Genomic DNA, 16021 nt, shown 5'->3' on the forward strand with positions numbered 1-16021 from the left:
GCTCTCTCCCACAGACACAAGGCAGAGTTTCTGCTTCACACGTTTTGAGGCTGGAAAGTGCTTAGTGCCCAAAGCTTTCAACACCACCAAGACCCGATGCTGCTGCAGCAAGAGGCCTGGGGAGGGCTGGGGTGACCCCTGTGAGCTCTGTCCTCAGGAGGGCAGTGGTGAGTCTGCTCTGTCCCTCTGCTCAGATCCTGGGGGTTGTGTCTGGCCCTGGATTCTGACTCCTTTTCTGAAACCCCCTCCCTGCCCAGCTGCTTTTCAGGAGCTCTGTCCCTTTGGCCACGGGGCAGTCCCAGGCCCGGATGACTCTCGAGAAGGTGAGCCCCTCACCCAGGTGCTGAGAGCCTCTCCTGAGCTACCCAGCCCTGCCCTTCTCAGCTCTGCCTGGATACCCAAGTCTCAGGCTCCCTCCCAGATGCACAGGTGGCCTGGGGTCCCCACAGTGATAGCCGCCCGGTCTGCAACCCTTGCCACGTGCAGATGTGAATGAGTGTGCAGAGAACCCTGGCGTCTGCGCTAACGGCGTCTGCATCAATACCGATGGCTCCTTCCGCTGCGAGTGTCCCTTTGGCTACAGCCTGGACTTCACCGGCATTAGCTGTGTGGGTGAGTGACCAGCCCTGGCTGGCCCCTGTCACCTTCGTCATTCACTCATTCTCTCCCTTGTCCTTCATTGACTCTCCCACTCACCCTTTTCCCCATTGCTCATTCATTCATTCATTCATTCATTCGTTGACCTGTTCGCCCATTCACTCGTTCATCCATTCACGCTTTCCACTCATTCATCCTACTTTCATGCACTCGTTCAGTCACTCATGATCTTATTTGTTCCCTTATTCATTCATCACTTGGTCATTCACTCATTCACCCCCTGCTCATCCACTCATTCATTCATTCTTTGAATGTGCACCTGTGTTTGCCCTGCAGCCAGCTTAGAGGGCAGCAGATCTTGCCCTGTCCAGTCTGTGGCAGTCACCAGGGAGGCAGACAGGGATGTGAGGGATAGGAGTTTCTCTGCAGTCACTGACTACTCCTTATCCTCAACCAGACATAGATGAATGCTCTGTTGGCCACCCCTGTGGAGAAGGTACATGTACCAATGTCATTGGCGGATTTGAATGTGCCTGCACAGATGGCTTTGAGCCTGGCCCCATGATGACCTGCGAGGGTACGATGCTGTCTGCCCAGGATCTGGGATGTGTGATGGGGACCATCCCCCTGGGAGGGAGCAGGGGTCCTGCAGGCAGACCTCACCTACCTGACGCCTCTACTGACCTCCATAGACGTCAACGAATGCTCCCTGAACCCGCTGCTCTGTGCCTTCCGCTGCCACAACACTGAGGGCTCCTACCTGTGCACCTGCCCGGCTGGCTATGCCCTGCGAGAGGATGGGGCCATGTGTCGAGGTAGGCTCTACACAGGCCCCATGGCAGGGCCCCGGGACTCCTCGTCCTTGGCCTCATCATCCCCATGTGTGTAGGCGACATCCTGAGCCCTGCAGTCCAACAGACTTAGGTGTAGACTCGGTCGTTCCTCCACTTCTTCAGCACACGATGGAGAAGTAAGAGCCATGAGCCCCCACGGGTGGGTGTGAGCAGCATGGCCGGTGCAGCTGGCCCTGTGAGCAGGCGGGGCACCTCCTGGGAGGGGTGGTCTTCTTAGTTCACTTTCTTCTGCTGTAACCGAGACCACAGACCAGGTCACTGATAAAGAGTGGAAGTGGGTCTGGCTAATGGTTCTGGGATCTGGGAAGCCCAAGAGGATGGTGCTGGCCTCTGGTGGGGATCTTTATTGTTGCCGCACAACACCCCGGGAGGGGGGGCACCCCATCCCAGAGCACGAGGTGCTAGCTTGGCTCTCTCTCTTCTTATAAAGCCACCGATGCCATCACGGAGGCCCTACCCTCCTGACCTCATCTAGTCCTAGTCCTGTCCTCGAAGGCCCAGCTCCAAACACTATTAACATATGGCTTTGGGGATTAAGCTTCCAATTTAATGAGCTTGGGGACACATTCAGATCACACTCGTGGTTCTGACTTTGCTCTTGTGAGCTTTGTCATTTTGCTGTTAAAATGGGATAAGAAGAGCTCCCTAGGCCCAGAGTCCACTAGGACATCAGGGGCTGGACCTGCCCTAAGTGGCATAGGTCAGAAGGGACAGAGATCATGCCTCCCTGGGGACATGTGCTCATGTCTGTGAGTTCCTCATTATCACAATTAAAGCGGGAGAGTCTTGGCGTTGGGTGGCAGGGGATGCTGCTAAATACCCTACAGCGCACACAGACCAGCCCCCTATCACAAAGGACTTTCTTGTACCAAATGTCTATAGTGTCAAGGGCAAAAGACCTGAGGCTGGGGCTGGATTCCTCCAGGGCTGTTTCAGAGTCCATGTTCAGGAGCCATGAGGAGGCCCTGACAGATTCACAGCCTCTGGCATGGGCAGGGGAGGTGGAGCATGGGGGGCATCCTGAGCTTTTTGGCTGGGATCTTGTGGCTCCCTTGTTGGGAAGACCTGCAGTGCCCTCATTCTGGTCCAGCAGGAGGCTGCTGGAGTGTAGGACCCAGGCCCTCCAGCCTAGGGCCAGGCCATGAGGCAGCTGACTTTGACCAACACCTGTCCCTGGTCATCCACAGACGTGGACGAGTGTGCAGACGGGCCGCAGGACTGCCACGCGCGAGGCATGCTTTGCAAGAACCTCATCGGCACCTTTGCGTGCATCTGCCCCCCGGGGATGCGGCCCCAGCCCAGCTCTGGGGAGGGCTGCACAGGTATGGGGGAGAGGCCAGAGCAAGAGGTTGTGGCAGACCCAAGGGAGGAGCTCCAGGGCTGGGGGAGGCCAGCTCCGGACTCTGTCCTCCCCTCTGGCCTCCTTCATCCCTCCCACCTCAGATGAGGATGAATGCCACGCCCAGCCCAGCCCCTGCACCAATGGCCGCTGCATCAACACCGTGGGCAGCTTCCGGTGTGACTGTGACCAGGGCTTCCAGGCCAGCCCCACCCTCACTGAGTGCCACGGTGAGTGTAACCAGGCGTAAACAAAATGGCTGCAGCCACTCTCCACCCGTGCCTCCTCCTGCCCAGGAGCTCCCTGAGTCAGGGGAGCAGTCGGGGCACTGGGGAGGCATGTGGGGTTCTGAGCCACCGTGGACACATGGCCAGTGTGCACACAGCCTGTCTCCCATGATACCGCCAACCCCCAGACAATACCCAGGAGTGAGCCCTCCCGGGATTTCCCACTTCCTGGAAGCTAAACCCAGCAGGTGACATGCCAGTAGCCTCTGTCCTGTGAATTGTCTTCTTTCCTCCCTGAGTGTGATATCCACCCCACAGCTTCAGGCCAGATGTGTGCATCCAGCTGCTTCAGGGACATCCTTGTCCCTACCCCCAACGATACAGCTCACCTCCAAACACTGTCTCGGTGATGGGCCCCCAAGCCAACCTTCCAGAGTAACTGGGAAGCCTCCTCTTCCTCACCCTAATGACCAGTCTGCATCCAGCTGTCCCCACTTCCCATCTGTCCCTAGATGTCATTTTTCCTCATTGTCCCTGATGTTTCATCCTGGGCACCAGTATGTCTGGTCCCCTTCCTGACGTTCCCTGCATCCCCTGCTGCCTCTTGGCCATCTGTTCCCTCTGTGGCCAAAGAAGGCTGCCTTTGGCTGTCCAGCCTCTACAACCCAGCCCTGGGTGGTCACTGACTGGGCCTGTAGCTTCTGCCCCAGCCCCACCCCATTGAGGGGGTGTCCGTGTCTGGTAGCAGTGCCTTAGAAGATTTCACACTGTGCCAAAGCCACCCTACACCCCAGGGAGGAGGGTCCTCGGTGGCACGATTCTCCTGCCCACCTTTCCTACCCATTCTCCGCAGACATCCGGCAGGGCCTGTGCTTCTCTGAGGTGCTGCAGGCCACGTGCCAGGCGCGGTCGAGCAACAACGAAGCTGTGCCCAGGGCTGTGTGCTGTTGCGGGGGCGGCCGGGGCTGGGGACCCCACTGCGAGCTCTGTCCTCTGCCTGGCACCTCCGCCCACAGGAAGCTGTGCCCCCATGGCTCGGGCTACACTGCCGAGGGTCAAGGTGGGTGTCCTTGAGGTTGTTTCCAGATCGTTGTGTCTGTGCTCCGGTGAGTGCTAGTGTGTGTGCATGTGTGGGTTTGCCTCTAGGGTGAGGACTGGTGGGCAAAGGGAAGTGAGCATGCCCTGGTGGCCAGCCAGACCCCACCCTGCCCTTTTGTCCCCAGATGTGGATGAGTGTCATGTGCTTGCTCACCTGTGTCCCCACGGCGAGTGCATCAACAGTATTGGTTCCTTCCGCTGTCACTGCCAAGTTGGGTATGCACCAGATGCGGCTGCCACTGCCTGCCTGGGTGAGCCACAGCCCCCCGCCCGCGTGCCCCAGCCTGTCTCGGGCCCGGTCAATAGCCCCTGGCCCCACTTCCCTGTGCCCCTCCAAGTTTGCAAGACTTGCTTTTCGTTTCCAAACCGGCGACCACAGCCTAAGGAAACCAGAAAGTGGACACCAGAAGCAAAGCTTCACCCGGCTTGAGCCACGTTCCTCCCCTGCTCTGATGCATCCTGAGATTCTCCAGTTACGTTGTGTAGTAGACGTTCATCTAAGTCAGGAGGGAGCGGACTGCAGCCTGAGGGCCAAATCCAGCCTTCCACTATTTTTGAAATAATTGTCCTGGCACCTAGCCATGCCTGTTTCATTTCCTTTAACCGCTACTTTTCTGAAATGAAGGCTGTGTTAACTAGTTGTAACTGGGACTGTGTGGCCTGAGGAGCCAAACATCCAGTAGCCGCTTGGTGTCCAAGGAGGATTGGCTCCAAGATCAGGGTTTCTCCATTACATAAAATGGGGTAGTGTTTGCACACATCCTCCTGGTTACTTCATTTTATTTACTTATTTATTTTAGTTTTCATTTGTTTGGTTTTATATTTACTTGTGGTGATGGAGATGGAACCTGATGGTTCCATCAGAGCCTGGTGCATACTCTAGACAAGTACTGTACCGTGGAGATGCATCCCCAGCCTCCGACTGGACACTTTAAATCTCTAGATGACTCACGGTAACTAATACAAGGTTAATGCTAAGGACAGAGTTGCTCTGCTTATTGTTTAGGGAATACTGACTAGAAAACCTGCGCCATGTTCAGCGCAGATGCAGTTCCCCACCCAGTATCTGCAATCCACAGTCGGTTGAATCCACAGGTACACAAGACTGTGCACTATTTGACTTTTTTATAGAAAAGTACCAACTCCTGCGTTAAGTCCATAGATTTCAGGTGGCCAGAAGCTGGGAATGAGACTTCAACCCTCAGTCCTGCAGGGAATGTCCCTGTGACCCGCCTCACACCCCACCTTTCCCCACAGATGTGGATGAGTGCAGCGAGGCCCCCAAGCCATGTTCCTTCCTCTGCAAAAACACAGATGGCAGCTTCCTCTGCGCCTGCCCCCGAGGCTACCTGCTGCAGGAAGATGGCAGAACCTGCAAAGGTGACCTCCTTCCCTCCCATTAACACCTTCTGGGGGCCATCCCTGTTAGGGACAAATGCCCCAGAGAGGTCACCTGTGGTCTCACCCCCTCCACCTGCATAGAGCTGGGGACTACATGGGGTTATTCTCCTGCCACTCCTTTGCCTGAAGGTGGCAGGAGCACCCTGAGCCCTAACTGAACCCTGCCCACCCCATCGTCCCTACCCCCTGAGCCCCGCCCCAGTCCTGGACCCACCCCATGCTGAGTCCCACCCCTGAGCCTGCTGGGACGTCTGTGCTGTGCTGCAGACCTGGATGAGTGCTCCTCCAGGCAGCACAACTGCCAGTTCGTCTGTGTGAACACCATTGGCTCCTTCACCTGCCGCTGTCCCCCTGGTTTCATCCAGCGCCACCAGGCCTGCTTTGGTGAGTGCCCCTGCTGCTCGTGTGACAGGTGACACACAAACCTAGCCTTCTCAAGTTTGTCACCATAGAAGTATCAAGCACTCTGTGTGTGCTAGACCTTGGGGACGTGGGCAACGGTGGAACAAAGTGCTTGCTTCCTGGGTGCTCCCATCCTGGTGGCATCTGGGACTTCCTCCTTCCTGCCCTAAGTCTCTGAAAGGTCCACCCTCAGAAGTTCCACTTACCTGGGTCCAGGCCATCTCCTTTTGCCCCTGACCAGTCCCTGCTGGGTCTCCCAGAGTGCTCCCCAAACCTCTCACAGCTCAAAGGGGGAGTTAGCTCAGAAGTCAGAGCCACAGAAACACCTGCCACCGTTTGCTTCTTCGTGTCTTGTGACCCAGAGGGAACCAGATCTCCCTTTGAGGCTGAGCCCAGCCACAATTGGCCCATGCAGGCTCCCATTGACCCTCTTAGCACCTAATGATCACCTTCTGTGTTCCAGACAGTGCTTTGACCAGAGGATGGCAAACTCCAGCCAACCATCCAAAGCTGGTCTCTGCTGGCTTTTGCTAATAAAGTTTTATTGACACTCAATCTCACCCACTTTATCTATCATCTGTGGCTGCTTTTTTTTTTTTTTGCCCAACACTATACTGACAGAATCCAGACAGTCCAGTTTTGCCAGCAGAGCCAAAAATGTTTACTCTGAACCATTTCAGACACGGTTTACAGAGCCTTGCTCTAGATCCTGGGAGTACAGGACAGCGGAACCTGATACCGTCAGGGAACTTCCCTTCTAGGAATCAGACTGCAACTGACATAACATTAAGTATGTCCGCAGGTGTTGAGTGGCTGGAGAGAAAGACACAGTACAAGTAGAGTCAGGAAATTAACAGGGAAGAGAACTCTGGTGGAGCCCCATCCAAAGGGAACATTTGGGCAAAGATTTGAAATAATGTGTTTCGATTTTTCTGCAACAGTAAAGCTGTGTGTGTGTGTGTGTAGCTGCACATGCCTAAACATGGAGGCACATGGACCGTTACACATGTGTCCCACACATGTAGTAAGCTCACAAGTGTCTTCTCTCTCTAGAATAGTTTAGGTTCTCTGCCAGGCAGTTCATATTCTGAGGCTCAACTACATCAGGAATCAGAAAACTTTCTGTAAAGGGCCCAAGAGTAAATGTGTTCAGATTTCCATCCATATGGTCTCTGTCAGATTGACTCAACTCTGCCATTCATTGTAGCACCAAAGCAGCCAGAGATGACACACAAACTAATGAACAGGCTGTGTACTGATAAAACTTTATTTGCACAAGCGAAAGGTGGGCCAGATTTTGCCCCACAGGGCCCCAGTTTGCTGACAACTGAATTAGGAAATCAAATACACATGATCAAAGCAGACAACTATGACACTTGGTTCTGTTTCTGGATTCAAGGGAAAGAAACAACAGGTGGTGCTGGACGTTTCTAAGGAGAATCTGGATACTAGGTTGTTTTTGTTGTTGGTTTGTTGTTGTTGTTGTTGTTGTTGTTTGTAGCTTCTCAAGGGAGACAGCTCAGGCATTCATTTGCAGACACTGTTCTGCAATTGATGCATGCAGAAGCTCCATGTCCCCTTTGTTTCTTGTACCTAAGGCAATTCTACATCTCTACAGGAATGTTTGATGTCAAATATCTCTGTGATCAGGGAAGGCAAAACCAGGAGTGTCGCGTTCCTCATGACTAAAACACTCAGGGTCACCGCAGGGGGACTGGGCTGCACGGGGATAACCACACAAGAGACAGAGAGACCTTTTTCTTTGGGGTCCTATGATGGCTCCTCTGACCTTAAGGGTCTGCAGAAAGAAAAAGAGCATGTGCTGACCCCTTTTATTGAGGAGAAGCCATTCAAATGAGGCCAGGGTTCAGGTTTCAGGGGGCTGAGTCTAGCTTCATGGTGTCCACTGTCAGCAGGTTCACTGACATCTAGGAAGGCCACACCCAAGGGCAGAGCAAGAGAAGGGGACACACAAAGGGCATTTCCATGAAACATTCTATCCCAAACAGGGCAAAGGGGTAATATCACAAAGGAACAGGTGAGCGTAGCTCAATTCATGGGGCGACATGCCTATATCTGAAGAGGCGTCCTCCATCTCCGGGACCAGGGCAGTGTCCAGGTCACTACGAGATGTAGTGACGGTCAGAGCCTCTCCGCTCAGGGAAGGAGAATGCGAATCATTCAGACTGGATTCCCACACAGGAGTTTTCTGCTCATTCCTTAAAACCTGTCCAAATGCAGTTTACTATCCACGGGTCATTACCACCAGAGCAAAGCTGCCTGGAAACCAGCTCTCAGTCATCTTAGATTGCTGCAACAAAGACACCCACAACAGAAAGAGGGAGGTTTTGCAATTCATATCCAAAAATTTACAGATATGGATCTCTGCGCCCACCATTCCACTTTAAGGAATCTATTCTAAGGAAATCATCACAGACACACACACACACACACACACACACACAGGTTTATCTAGTCTTTAATTTTATTTAAAGTGGCAAAAAAATAAAAATCTTTGTGCCTTTTAATTGGTGTTTGGTTAAAAGGAAGCAGAGCTCATCTAACCAACCAAAGATGAAGTGACCATTAAAAATGACGTGGGGGGCTGGGAATGTGGTTCAAGTGGTAGCGCGCTTGCCTAGCATGCGTGAGGCACTGGGTTCGATTCTCAGCACCAGATAGAAATAAAATATTGTGTCCACCTAAAACTAAAAAAAAAAAAAATGATGTGGGTTGAGCATGGTGCACACCTGTCATCCCAGTGACTCCAGAGGCTGAGGCAGGAGGATTTTAAGTTCAAGGCCAGCCCAGGCAACTTAGACCCTGTCTGAAAAGGGGCTGGGAATAGAGAGCACCCTTGTGTTCAATCCCCAGTACCAAAAGAAAAAATGAATAAGGAAACTAAAAATATTTAAAGATATGGAAAGATATTCACAGATTAAGTTTTTTTGAAAGCTTAAAAAAAACACACTGGGTGTTTAAACTACAGAGATTTGCTGTCTGAGTTCCGGAGGCTGAGAAGTCTAAGATCGGGGTGCCAACACGGTTGCTTCCTGGTGAGGCTCCCTTCCTGGTTTGCAGACAGCTACCTTCTTGCTGTGTCATTACATGGCAGAGAGATGGGGGTGGGGAGAACGAGCACATCCTCTCTGGTGTTCATTTTTATAAGGGCACCAGTGGCATCGTGAGGTCCCACCTATGACCTCATCTAATACTAACTTCTTTCCAAAGGCTGAATACTATTCCGTTTAGAGTTGAGACTTCAACATGATTTTAGGGGACACAAATTTTCCATCCATGGCACTGGCTGATTTCACACTATTGTCAAGTTCCCTAAAGGACAAAGCTCAATAGGTGCCCCCTGGTCATTTTCCCATGGGAGAAGCAAAAAGGGTTTTTGCTTTGTTTTGTCTGTTTTGGGGTGCTGAGGATCAAACTCAGGGCCTTCCATGGGCCAAGCATATGTTCTACCCCTGGGCTACACCTCTAGTGCCCAAAGGAATCTTGGTTGTCTTCTGTTCTCACACCAGGCACTGCCCTCAGCCAGGTGTGTGGTTAGGTTAATTCTTACTCTAGAATGCAAGGGGATGAGACTCAAGCAAAGTCCTTTGTATGCACCATCTCAAGTGTTGGTGGCAATTCTGTGAGGTAGGAACTGTTATGGATCTCACTTCCCCGAAGGGGAAACCGGCAGGAGGTGGGAGTAGTGACCTGCCTGAAGTCACACAGTGGGTCATGCGTCCCCTAACCACCAGGAACTGCCCTTTCTCTGTCCCCTGCAGACAATGACGAGTGCCTGGTGCAGCCTGGTCCGTGTGGCACCCATGGACTCTGCCACAATGACCCAGGTGGCTTCCACTGCGAGTGCTACCAAGGCTTCACCCCGGACAGCTCAGGCCATGGCTGTGAAGGTAGAACAGGGTTGGGTGGGTCCCAGGCTGGGGGTGGTCCCAAGGGCCACTGGTCACACCCTGTCTCTGTCTCAGATGTGGATGAATGTGGTGGGCCACATCACTGCCAACACGGCTGTCAGAATGAGCTGGGGGGCTACCGCTGCAGCTGCCCCCAAGGCTTCACCCCGCATTCCCAGTGGGCCCAGTGTGTGGGTGAGTGGCTGTTGTGACACATGACTCAATCAGTCAGGATCACTCCAGGTGAATTGGGTTGGCACGAAGTAATCACACAGGGACACAGAAAATACCTTTTCCTTGGGGTTCAGCGATGGCTCCTTGTCCCCGGCTCCCACAAGGGAAGCAAGAGAGGCAGACAGAAGAGAGTGACAGCACACCTGAAGCCCTATTTATTCAGGGGAAGGTACTCAAGATAGTTCCACCCGAATGAGGCAAGGGATTGGGTTTCAGCGGGGTATAGCCCAGTCCCGCTGGGTGACGCCCACTCCCAAGGCCTCATTCCCCTGCCGCGTGGAGGTGGGATCCACCTGCTTCCGTGCAGGGAAGCCGTCTCCACACTTCCATCGCTCAAGGCTAAGGGTCATGCTCAGCTCCTTTTCATGGTGTGGCAAGTGGCAGGGGCTGGGGAGGAAGCTGGGCCCCCAACTGGAGTCTTTCCAGAGGGGGTGGGGGGCTGGGAACCACCTCCCCGCCATGCTGTGACAAGCACAGCTATTTAAAAAAGCAACCAGGCCAGCCTAGAAGGCCTCCCACTAAGGAGTTCAGGGGCATCTCAGCAAGCACAGCACGGTTACTTAGCAGTGGTGGCCTGCAAGACTCAGTTGACAAAGATTCTGAGAGCAATTCCCGTGACAATGGGGGGAAAGCGCTATGGTTGATTAGTGATGTCTGCAAGGATGCGGCAATTGTGAGTGAAGGCACGCATGCTGCGTCTTTGCCACAGCTGTTGCAGAGGCTCTTCAACTGGGGAGCTTGCCTTCTGCCCCCCAACTTTTCTTCTTTTGCTGCCCAAGACCTTTCTACTAATAGCCTCCTCCTAACCAACTGTCTACCTTTCTGTCCTACAGTCTGGCTTTCACCCTCTACCTTGGTTGGGCTCATTTGCTCTCCAGAGCCTTCTCTGTCACGTCTCCTCAGCTCCCACCCTTGACCTCCACTGTAATGGGCACTGTGGCCCCATCCCCCTGGACACTCCCTCCTTCTGCAGACTCTGAAATGCAGCCCTCCCCACTCTCCTGCTGCCTTCCAGGCACTTCCTGTCTCTCGTGGTAGGTCTTAGTTAAGTTCCTTGTCTCTATACCCCCCGGTGTTTGTCCCAGGGACCTCAGGATGTCACAGACCACTGGCCTTTGCTGGCAAATCCTCATTCTCAAGTTCTCTGCTTGTCTCCTCCTCTGCATGTTTTTGATCATCCCTTCCCCCAACTCTTTGCGGAGGACTTGCCCTTCTCCAGGCCCTGAGGATGCAGGAGTGAGCCCCAGACAGACGCCACCCTCGCCTTGAGTTGCCAGTTTAGCAGAGGAGATGGGGACTGCTAGACCACTTCCTGGGTTAACTGAGGACCATTTTGCGCCCCTGGGGGACATTTGACATATCTTGAAGCCATTTTCAATCATCACAACTAGGGGAGGGGTGTTCCCGGCATAGAGGGGGTGGAGACCTGAGATGCTGCTCAGCGTTCACAGTGCAAGGGCATCCCTCACCACAGAGAATGACCCAGCCCCACCTGCCAATACAGCGAGGGTGCAGAAGCTTGTTCTGGAACATGCTGCGATTCAGGATTTAGGGGAAGTTTGGAGCAATGCTATGAAGGAGAATTACAGGCTTTGGAGCAGGGGCTGGGGGGATAAGGGAGGATAATAGGCAGGGGATGGAGAAAGATGTATTCTGAGGGCCCCTGGCAAGCTTGCTGCAGGCTTTGACATTGGACCTGGGCTCTGAAGGAGGAGCATCCCGCATGGAAAGCTTGGAGGGGGCAAAGCCCCATCCTTCCTCTCCTCCTCCCTCCACAGACAAGAATGAGTGTGCATTGTCACCTGCGGCCTGTGGCAGCGCCTCCTGCCACAACACACTTGGAGGCTTCCGCTGCGTCTGCCCCTCTGGCTTTGACTTTGACCAGGCCCTTGGGGGCTGTGAGGACGTGGATGAGTGTGCTGGACAGGGCAGCCCCTGCAGCTATGGCTGTGCCAACACGCCCGGCGGCTTCCTCTGCGGCTGTCCCCGAGGCTACTTCCGCGCTGGGCAAGGGTGAGAGATTCAAGTGGGGCAAGCAGGGACGAGTATAAACTCCATGCCCTGCAAGTGTAGATACACGCAGGCTGGTGCAACCACCAGATACCCACCAGAAGAGCCACCTCGGCCTGTGCACCCCTCCCCTAGTTGTGTACATGTACACGTGTGTATGAAGAGCTGAACACACAGAGGTGCTTGCATCTGTGCACACCCCTGATGTGTAATTATCCACATAGTTTATAAGATGCCAGCATGCCTGGGCATCCTCGGGCACTCTCAGGTCCCAGTGTGTACATGTGTATGTGTCCATGTCATCCAGCATGCCTGCAGACTTATATGGCCATATCCCTGGGGACACTTGTGTGCCATCATCCATACATCCTGGCTTGCACGTGTGAGAAAGCACACATCACAAGCTCTTTGCTCATGCTGGCTCACACTTTGTGATCATCCCTCAGTATCTGAGGGTCGTCTACCATGGGTGCAGCAATTGTGAGCTAAGGCATTGTGAGTTTGGTTCTAGGATCCCTAATGGATACCAAAACTGACCAGGCTCAAATCGCTTTCCTAAAATGGCAAACTGTTTGCATAGAACCTACACACAAACTCTTACACTCTAAGTTATCTGCAGATGACTTATAATAACTGATACAAGGTAAATTATATGTACATAGTTGCTATAATGTTTTGCTTAAGGCAGTAATGACAAGAAAAAAACTAAGTGTTCAGTACAGATGACTGAACTACATAGAACACACAGCAACAATGTAATGTTCTCTCATTACTTGGGTGGTTGAATATGAGGATGCAGAACCAATGATTATGGACAGCTGACCCTGCTCACATCTCCAAACACATGCAGGTTCTTACATTGCAATAGGCACGTGTACTTGCATGTTATCCTCCATGTATGTACATGGGTTTGCACATGTACATGCCCATGGGCACTCAGGTACATTCATCTGTCTCAGCATGTGCACATCATTCCTTCTGTGTTCATACCTGTGCTCAGGTAAACCAAAGGACACACACACTTCACACTTCCCACTGTGCATGCTTCATATACACGTGGCACCTCGCCAGCACACACACACAGGTATACTTGCAATGCAACCCTTGCCCCATGGGGCAGTAGAGCTCAGAATAGAATGCGAGGGTGGTAGGGTGTGGTTGAGGAGGTCCCCCCAGCCCACTCCTGAAAGCCACCCACCTGATCCTGGCCTAGGCACTGTGTCTCTGGTTTGGGCTTCAGTCCTGGATCCTGGGACACCACAAATCAGGAACAGCTCTCGCCCGAAGCCTGCTATGAATGCAAGATCAATGGCCTCTCCCCTCAGGACCGACCACGTCGCAGTGCTCACAGAGGCCACCAGGTGCCACAGGGACAGTGCTGGAGGGGGCAACCATGGGGACTGCCCAAGGGTGGGAAGAGGGCTGTGGTCCCCCAAGAAAGAGCACTAGACTCCAGGTGCCATCTTGGCCCTCATGTCATGGTGCCTGCCCAGGTCTCCCTGTACTTCCTCAGACCTAGTTTTCCCTTGAGGACTCTTGGGGCCCCCAGACAGTTTGCCTCACTCCTGATGAGAACTCAGATACCTCCTATACTGACCTTGGCTGGGTTAGGGTGCTTCTTGTGGATTCCCTCTTTTGGTGGCATTTAGAGGCAGGAGAAATACATTGGTCTCTCTAAACCCTCTGTGCACTCTGGAATGTCAACCCTTACCATCTGGTTAGTGAAGCCCTCCATCAGAACTATTCTAGATTTAGCACTGCTCAGAGCAGCCAGATAACAGCCTCTGCCTCAAGTTCTGCCCTGTTCATGACTCCTGGGCTGGGCACATTGGGATGAAATCTGGACAGAGGCTTTGTGCCTTTGCCTGCAATTCCCACTTTCTGCCAGCAGGTGTCAATAAGTGCATATGTCTGAACCACACTCCGGGGACAGGCCCAAGATTCCCAGAAGGAGGGGGCTGGGAGATAGGAATAGCTTTCACTTGAATATAACAGAATGCTCCATGGGCATATAAATGAGGTGAAAAAAAAAACAGCACAGCCCAGAGCAAAGGGGAAGAAAACAGATAACCTTCTGTGGGATTGGATACGTCACCCAGGCCTGGGTAGCCTGCCATTGAATCTCACTGGTTTATTGAGGGTTCTGTCCAGCTGCCAGGACCAGGAAGACACTTCAGAGGAGCTTGAATAAAGAAGGGTTTGTCATCTGCACACAGGGGGCTCTTAATGAGAGCCAGATGCAGGAAGTACAGAGGAAGCTAGCAGTAGCCTGGCCCTTGCTCTCTTCTCTCTGGCCCAGCTGGGTATCCTATTTGTCTCGAAGTCAGCTCTGACATCCTTTAGGGTCTGTCTTCTGCAGAAAAGGCCTTTGGTCATAACTTCAGGCACCCCAGGCTGCCTGAGTGACCTTTGGGACTCAGGGGCCCAGTGCCATCTGGCTGACCCTCTGGTTGGGTCTTTGGGGCGAATACTTAATTCCCTCCACCCAGGTAGGGGCCTGACCGTGGTGATTCAGCTGAGAATAGGGTCTGGAGTCTGTGTAAAAGTGGCTGCCTGCCTGTTGGCCTTTACTTTTCACCTGAAAACCAGCCTCTGCCTGTGCCCTTATGTCCTCAGCCCAGGCTGACCTCAGTCTTGCAAACAGAGGGCTAGACAGAAGTGGCCAAGGGCAGAGTACATTGCATGCAGGATGTTTTCTTCCACATTAGACATTGTTTAAAATCACTCTGGCCATGACCCCAGGGCCCCTTATCTACCGCATCCCTGTTCAACCAGCCTCTGATCGCCCACCTGGTTTTTCTCCCCAGGTGAGCCTGGCCACCCTTGACACAGAAGTCCCCCTGACCTTGGCCTTGAACCTCTCACATCTGGGCCAGTCGGAGCATATCCTGGAGCTGCGTCCAGCTCTGGAGGGCCTGGGAGGCTGGGTGCACTACGTCATTGCTCACGGCAACAAGCGAGGTTTCTTCCGCATGCATCACCTGGGCAGCCTCAGCTCCCTGCAGCTGGGACGACGGAGGCCCAGGCCTGGAATGTACCAGCTGGAGGTGGTGAGCGTGGCAGGGCCCCGGGGTGTCTGGCCAGGTTCGGTGGGCCGGGCCTTGCGGCTGAAAGTGCAATTGCAGCTGCTCTAGTTGAGAAGAGCCTCCATGGGCCCCAAGCTCCTGGGCCACCCAAAGGTGGAGATTCTGGAACTGGGAAGGACTGGTCCCCAGCAGCAGCAGCTGACCAGGTCAAATCCTGAAACTCAGGAAGAGAGGAATGCTACACTTTGACCTCAGATGGGTCCAGGCACAGGCTGGACCTCTGTGCCAGCCAGGGGACCCCAGTACTCAGTCTTTCCTGGAGACAGCTGGACGCTGTTGTGTGTACCTCCCCCCCACACAGCCAGGGTCAGTGGGGGCCCAGTGGTCACTGTTTCTGGTCAATCTCAGGCTTAAACTTCTGTATTGCACTGTGGCCTCCCCGCCGGGGGGTTGGTGGGATATGGGAATGAGTTGCTGGAGTGGGCATGGGCTCATCCTTCAGAGCAAAGAGAGGAGCCCTGACTGCTCAGAGTTAGTGACTGGCTGCCATGTTTATTCCCCTGGGGCCTGGGCTGGGTGTGAAGGATGCTTTTATATCAAAAGTGGAAACAACAATAAAGTTATTTTGGGTTAAATCTGCCTTCCTCTTTGGTAAGTTCTCACATAAGGAGATGCTGTCCTCTGCAGAGCCACATAAAGCTCCTACCTGGGAGAGCCAGAGGGGACCTCTGCAGCCCCAGAGAGGCCCAGGTTTGGGAAAGGATGGGCTTTGTCCCCAGGACCCAGGAGAAAATGTAGTGAGAGTCTTGCAGGAAGGGTTCCCCCAACCTCAGGCCTGTGCATTTGGCACAAACCCAGAGCCAGGCTGTGAGTGGCAGCTGCTGGCAGCCCTTACAGGTTCCTCAGTCGTGAAGATGATGGC

At 53.5% G+C, this 16021-nt stretch overlaps 1 protein-coding gene across 1 annotated transcript in view; it reads left to right on the forward strand.

Moving 5' to 3' along the window:
• Positions 1-15207, forward strand: part of Fbn3 (fibrillin 3) — a 64983-nt gene extending 49776 nt beyond the window's left edge. The window contains exons 50-65 of the mRNA XM_027954874.2: positions 15-167; positions 258-323; positions 487-612; positions 1055-1174; positions 1290-1412; positions 2639-2773; positions 2895-3020; positions 3871-4077; positions 4241-4366; positions 5373-5495; positions 5784-5900; positions 9701-9829; positions 9905-10024; positions 11842-12076; positions 13287-13434; positions 14881-15207. Coding sequence (XP_027810675.2) covers positions 15-167; positions 258-323; positions 487-612; positions 1055-1174; positions 1290-1412; positions 2639-2773; positions 2895-3020; positions 3871-4077; positions 4241-4366; positions 5373-5495; positions 5784-5900; positions 9701-9829; positions 9905-10024; positions 11842-12076; positions 13287-13434; positions 14881-15207 — 2381 coding nt within the window. The remainder of the gene's footprint in view (positions 1-14; positions 168-257; positions 324-486; positions 613-1054; positions 1175-1289; positions 1413-2638; positions 2774-2894; positions 3021-3870; positions 4078-4240; positions 4367-5372; positions 5496-5783; positions 5901-9700; positions 9830-9904; positions 10025-11841; positions 12077-13286; positions 13435-14880) is intronic.
• Positions 15208-16021: the final 814 nt, after the last annotated feature.

The sequence above is a fragment of the Marmota flaviventris genome, chromosome 1 (genome assembly GCF_047511675.1).
Source record: "Marmota flaviventris isolate mMarFla1 chromosome 1, mMarFla1.hap1, whole genome shotgun sequence".
NCBI lineage: Eukaryota > Metazoa > Chordata > Mammalia > Rodentia > Sciuridae > Marmota > Marmota flaviventris.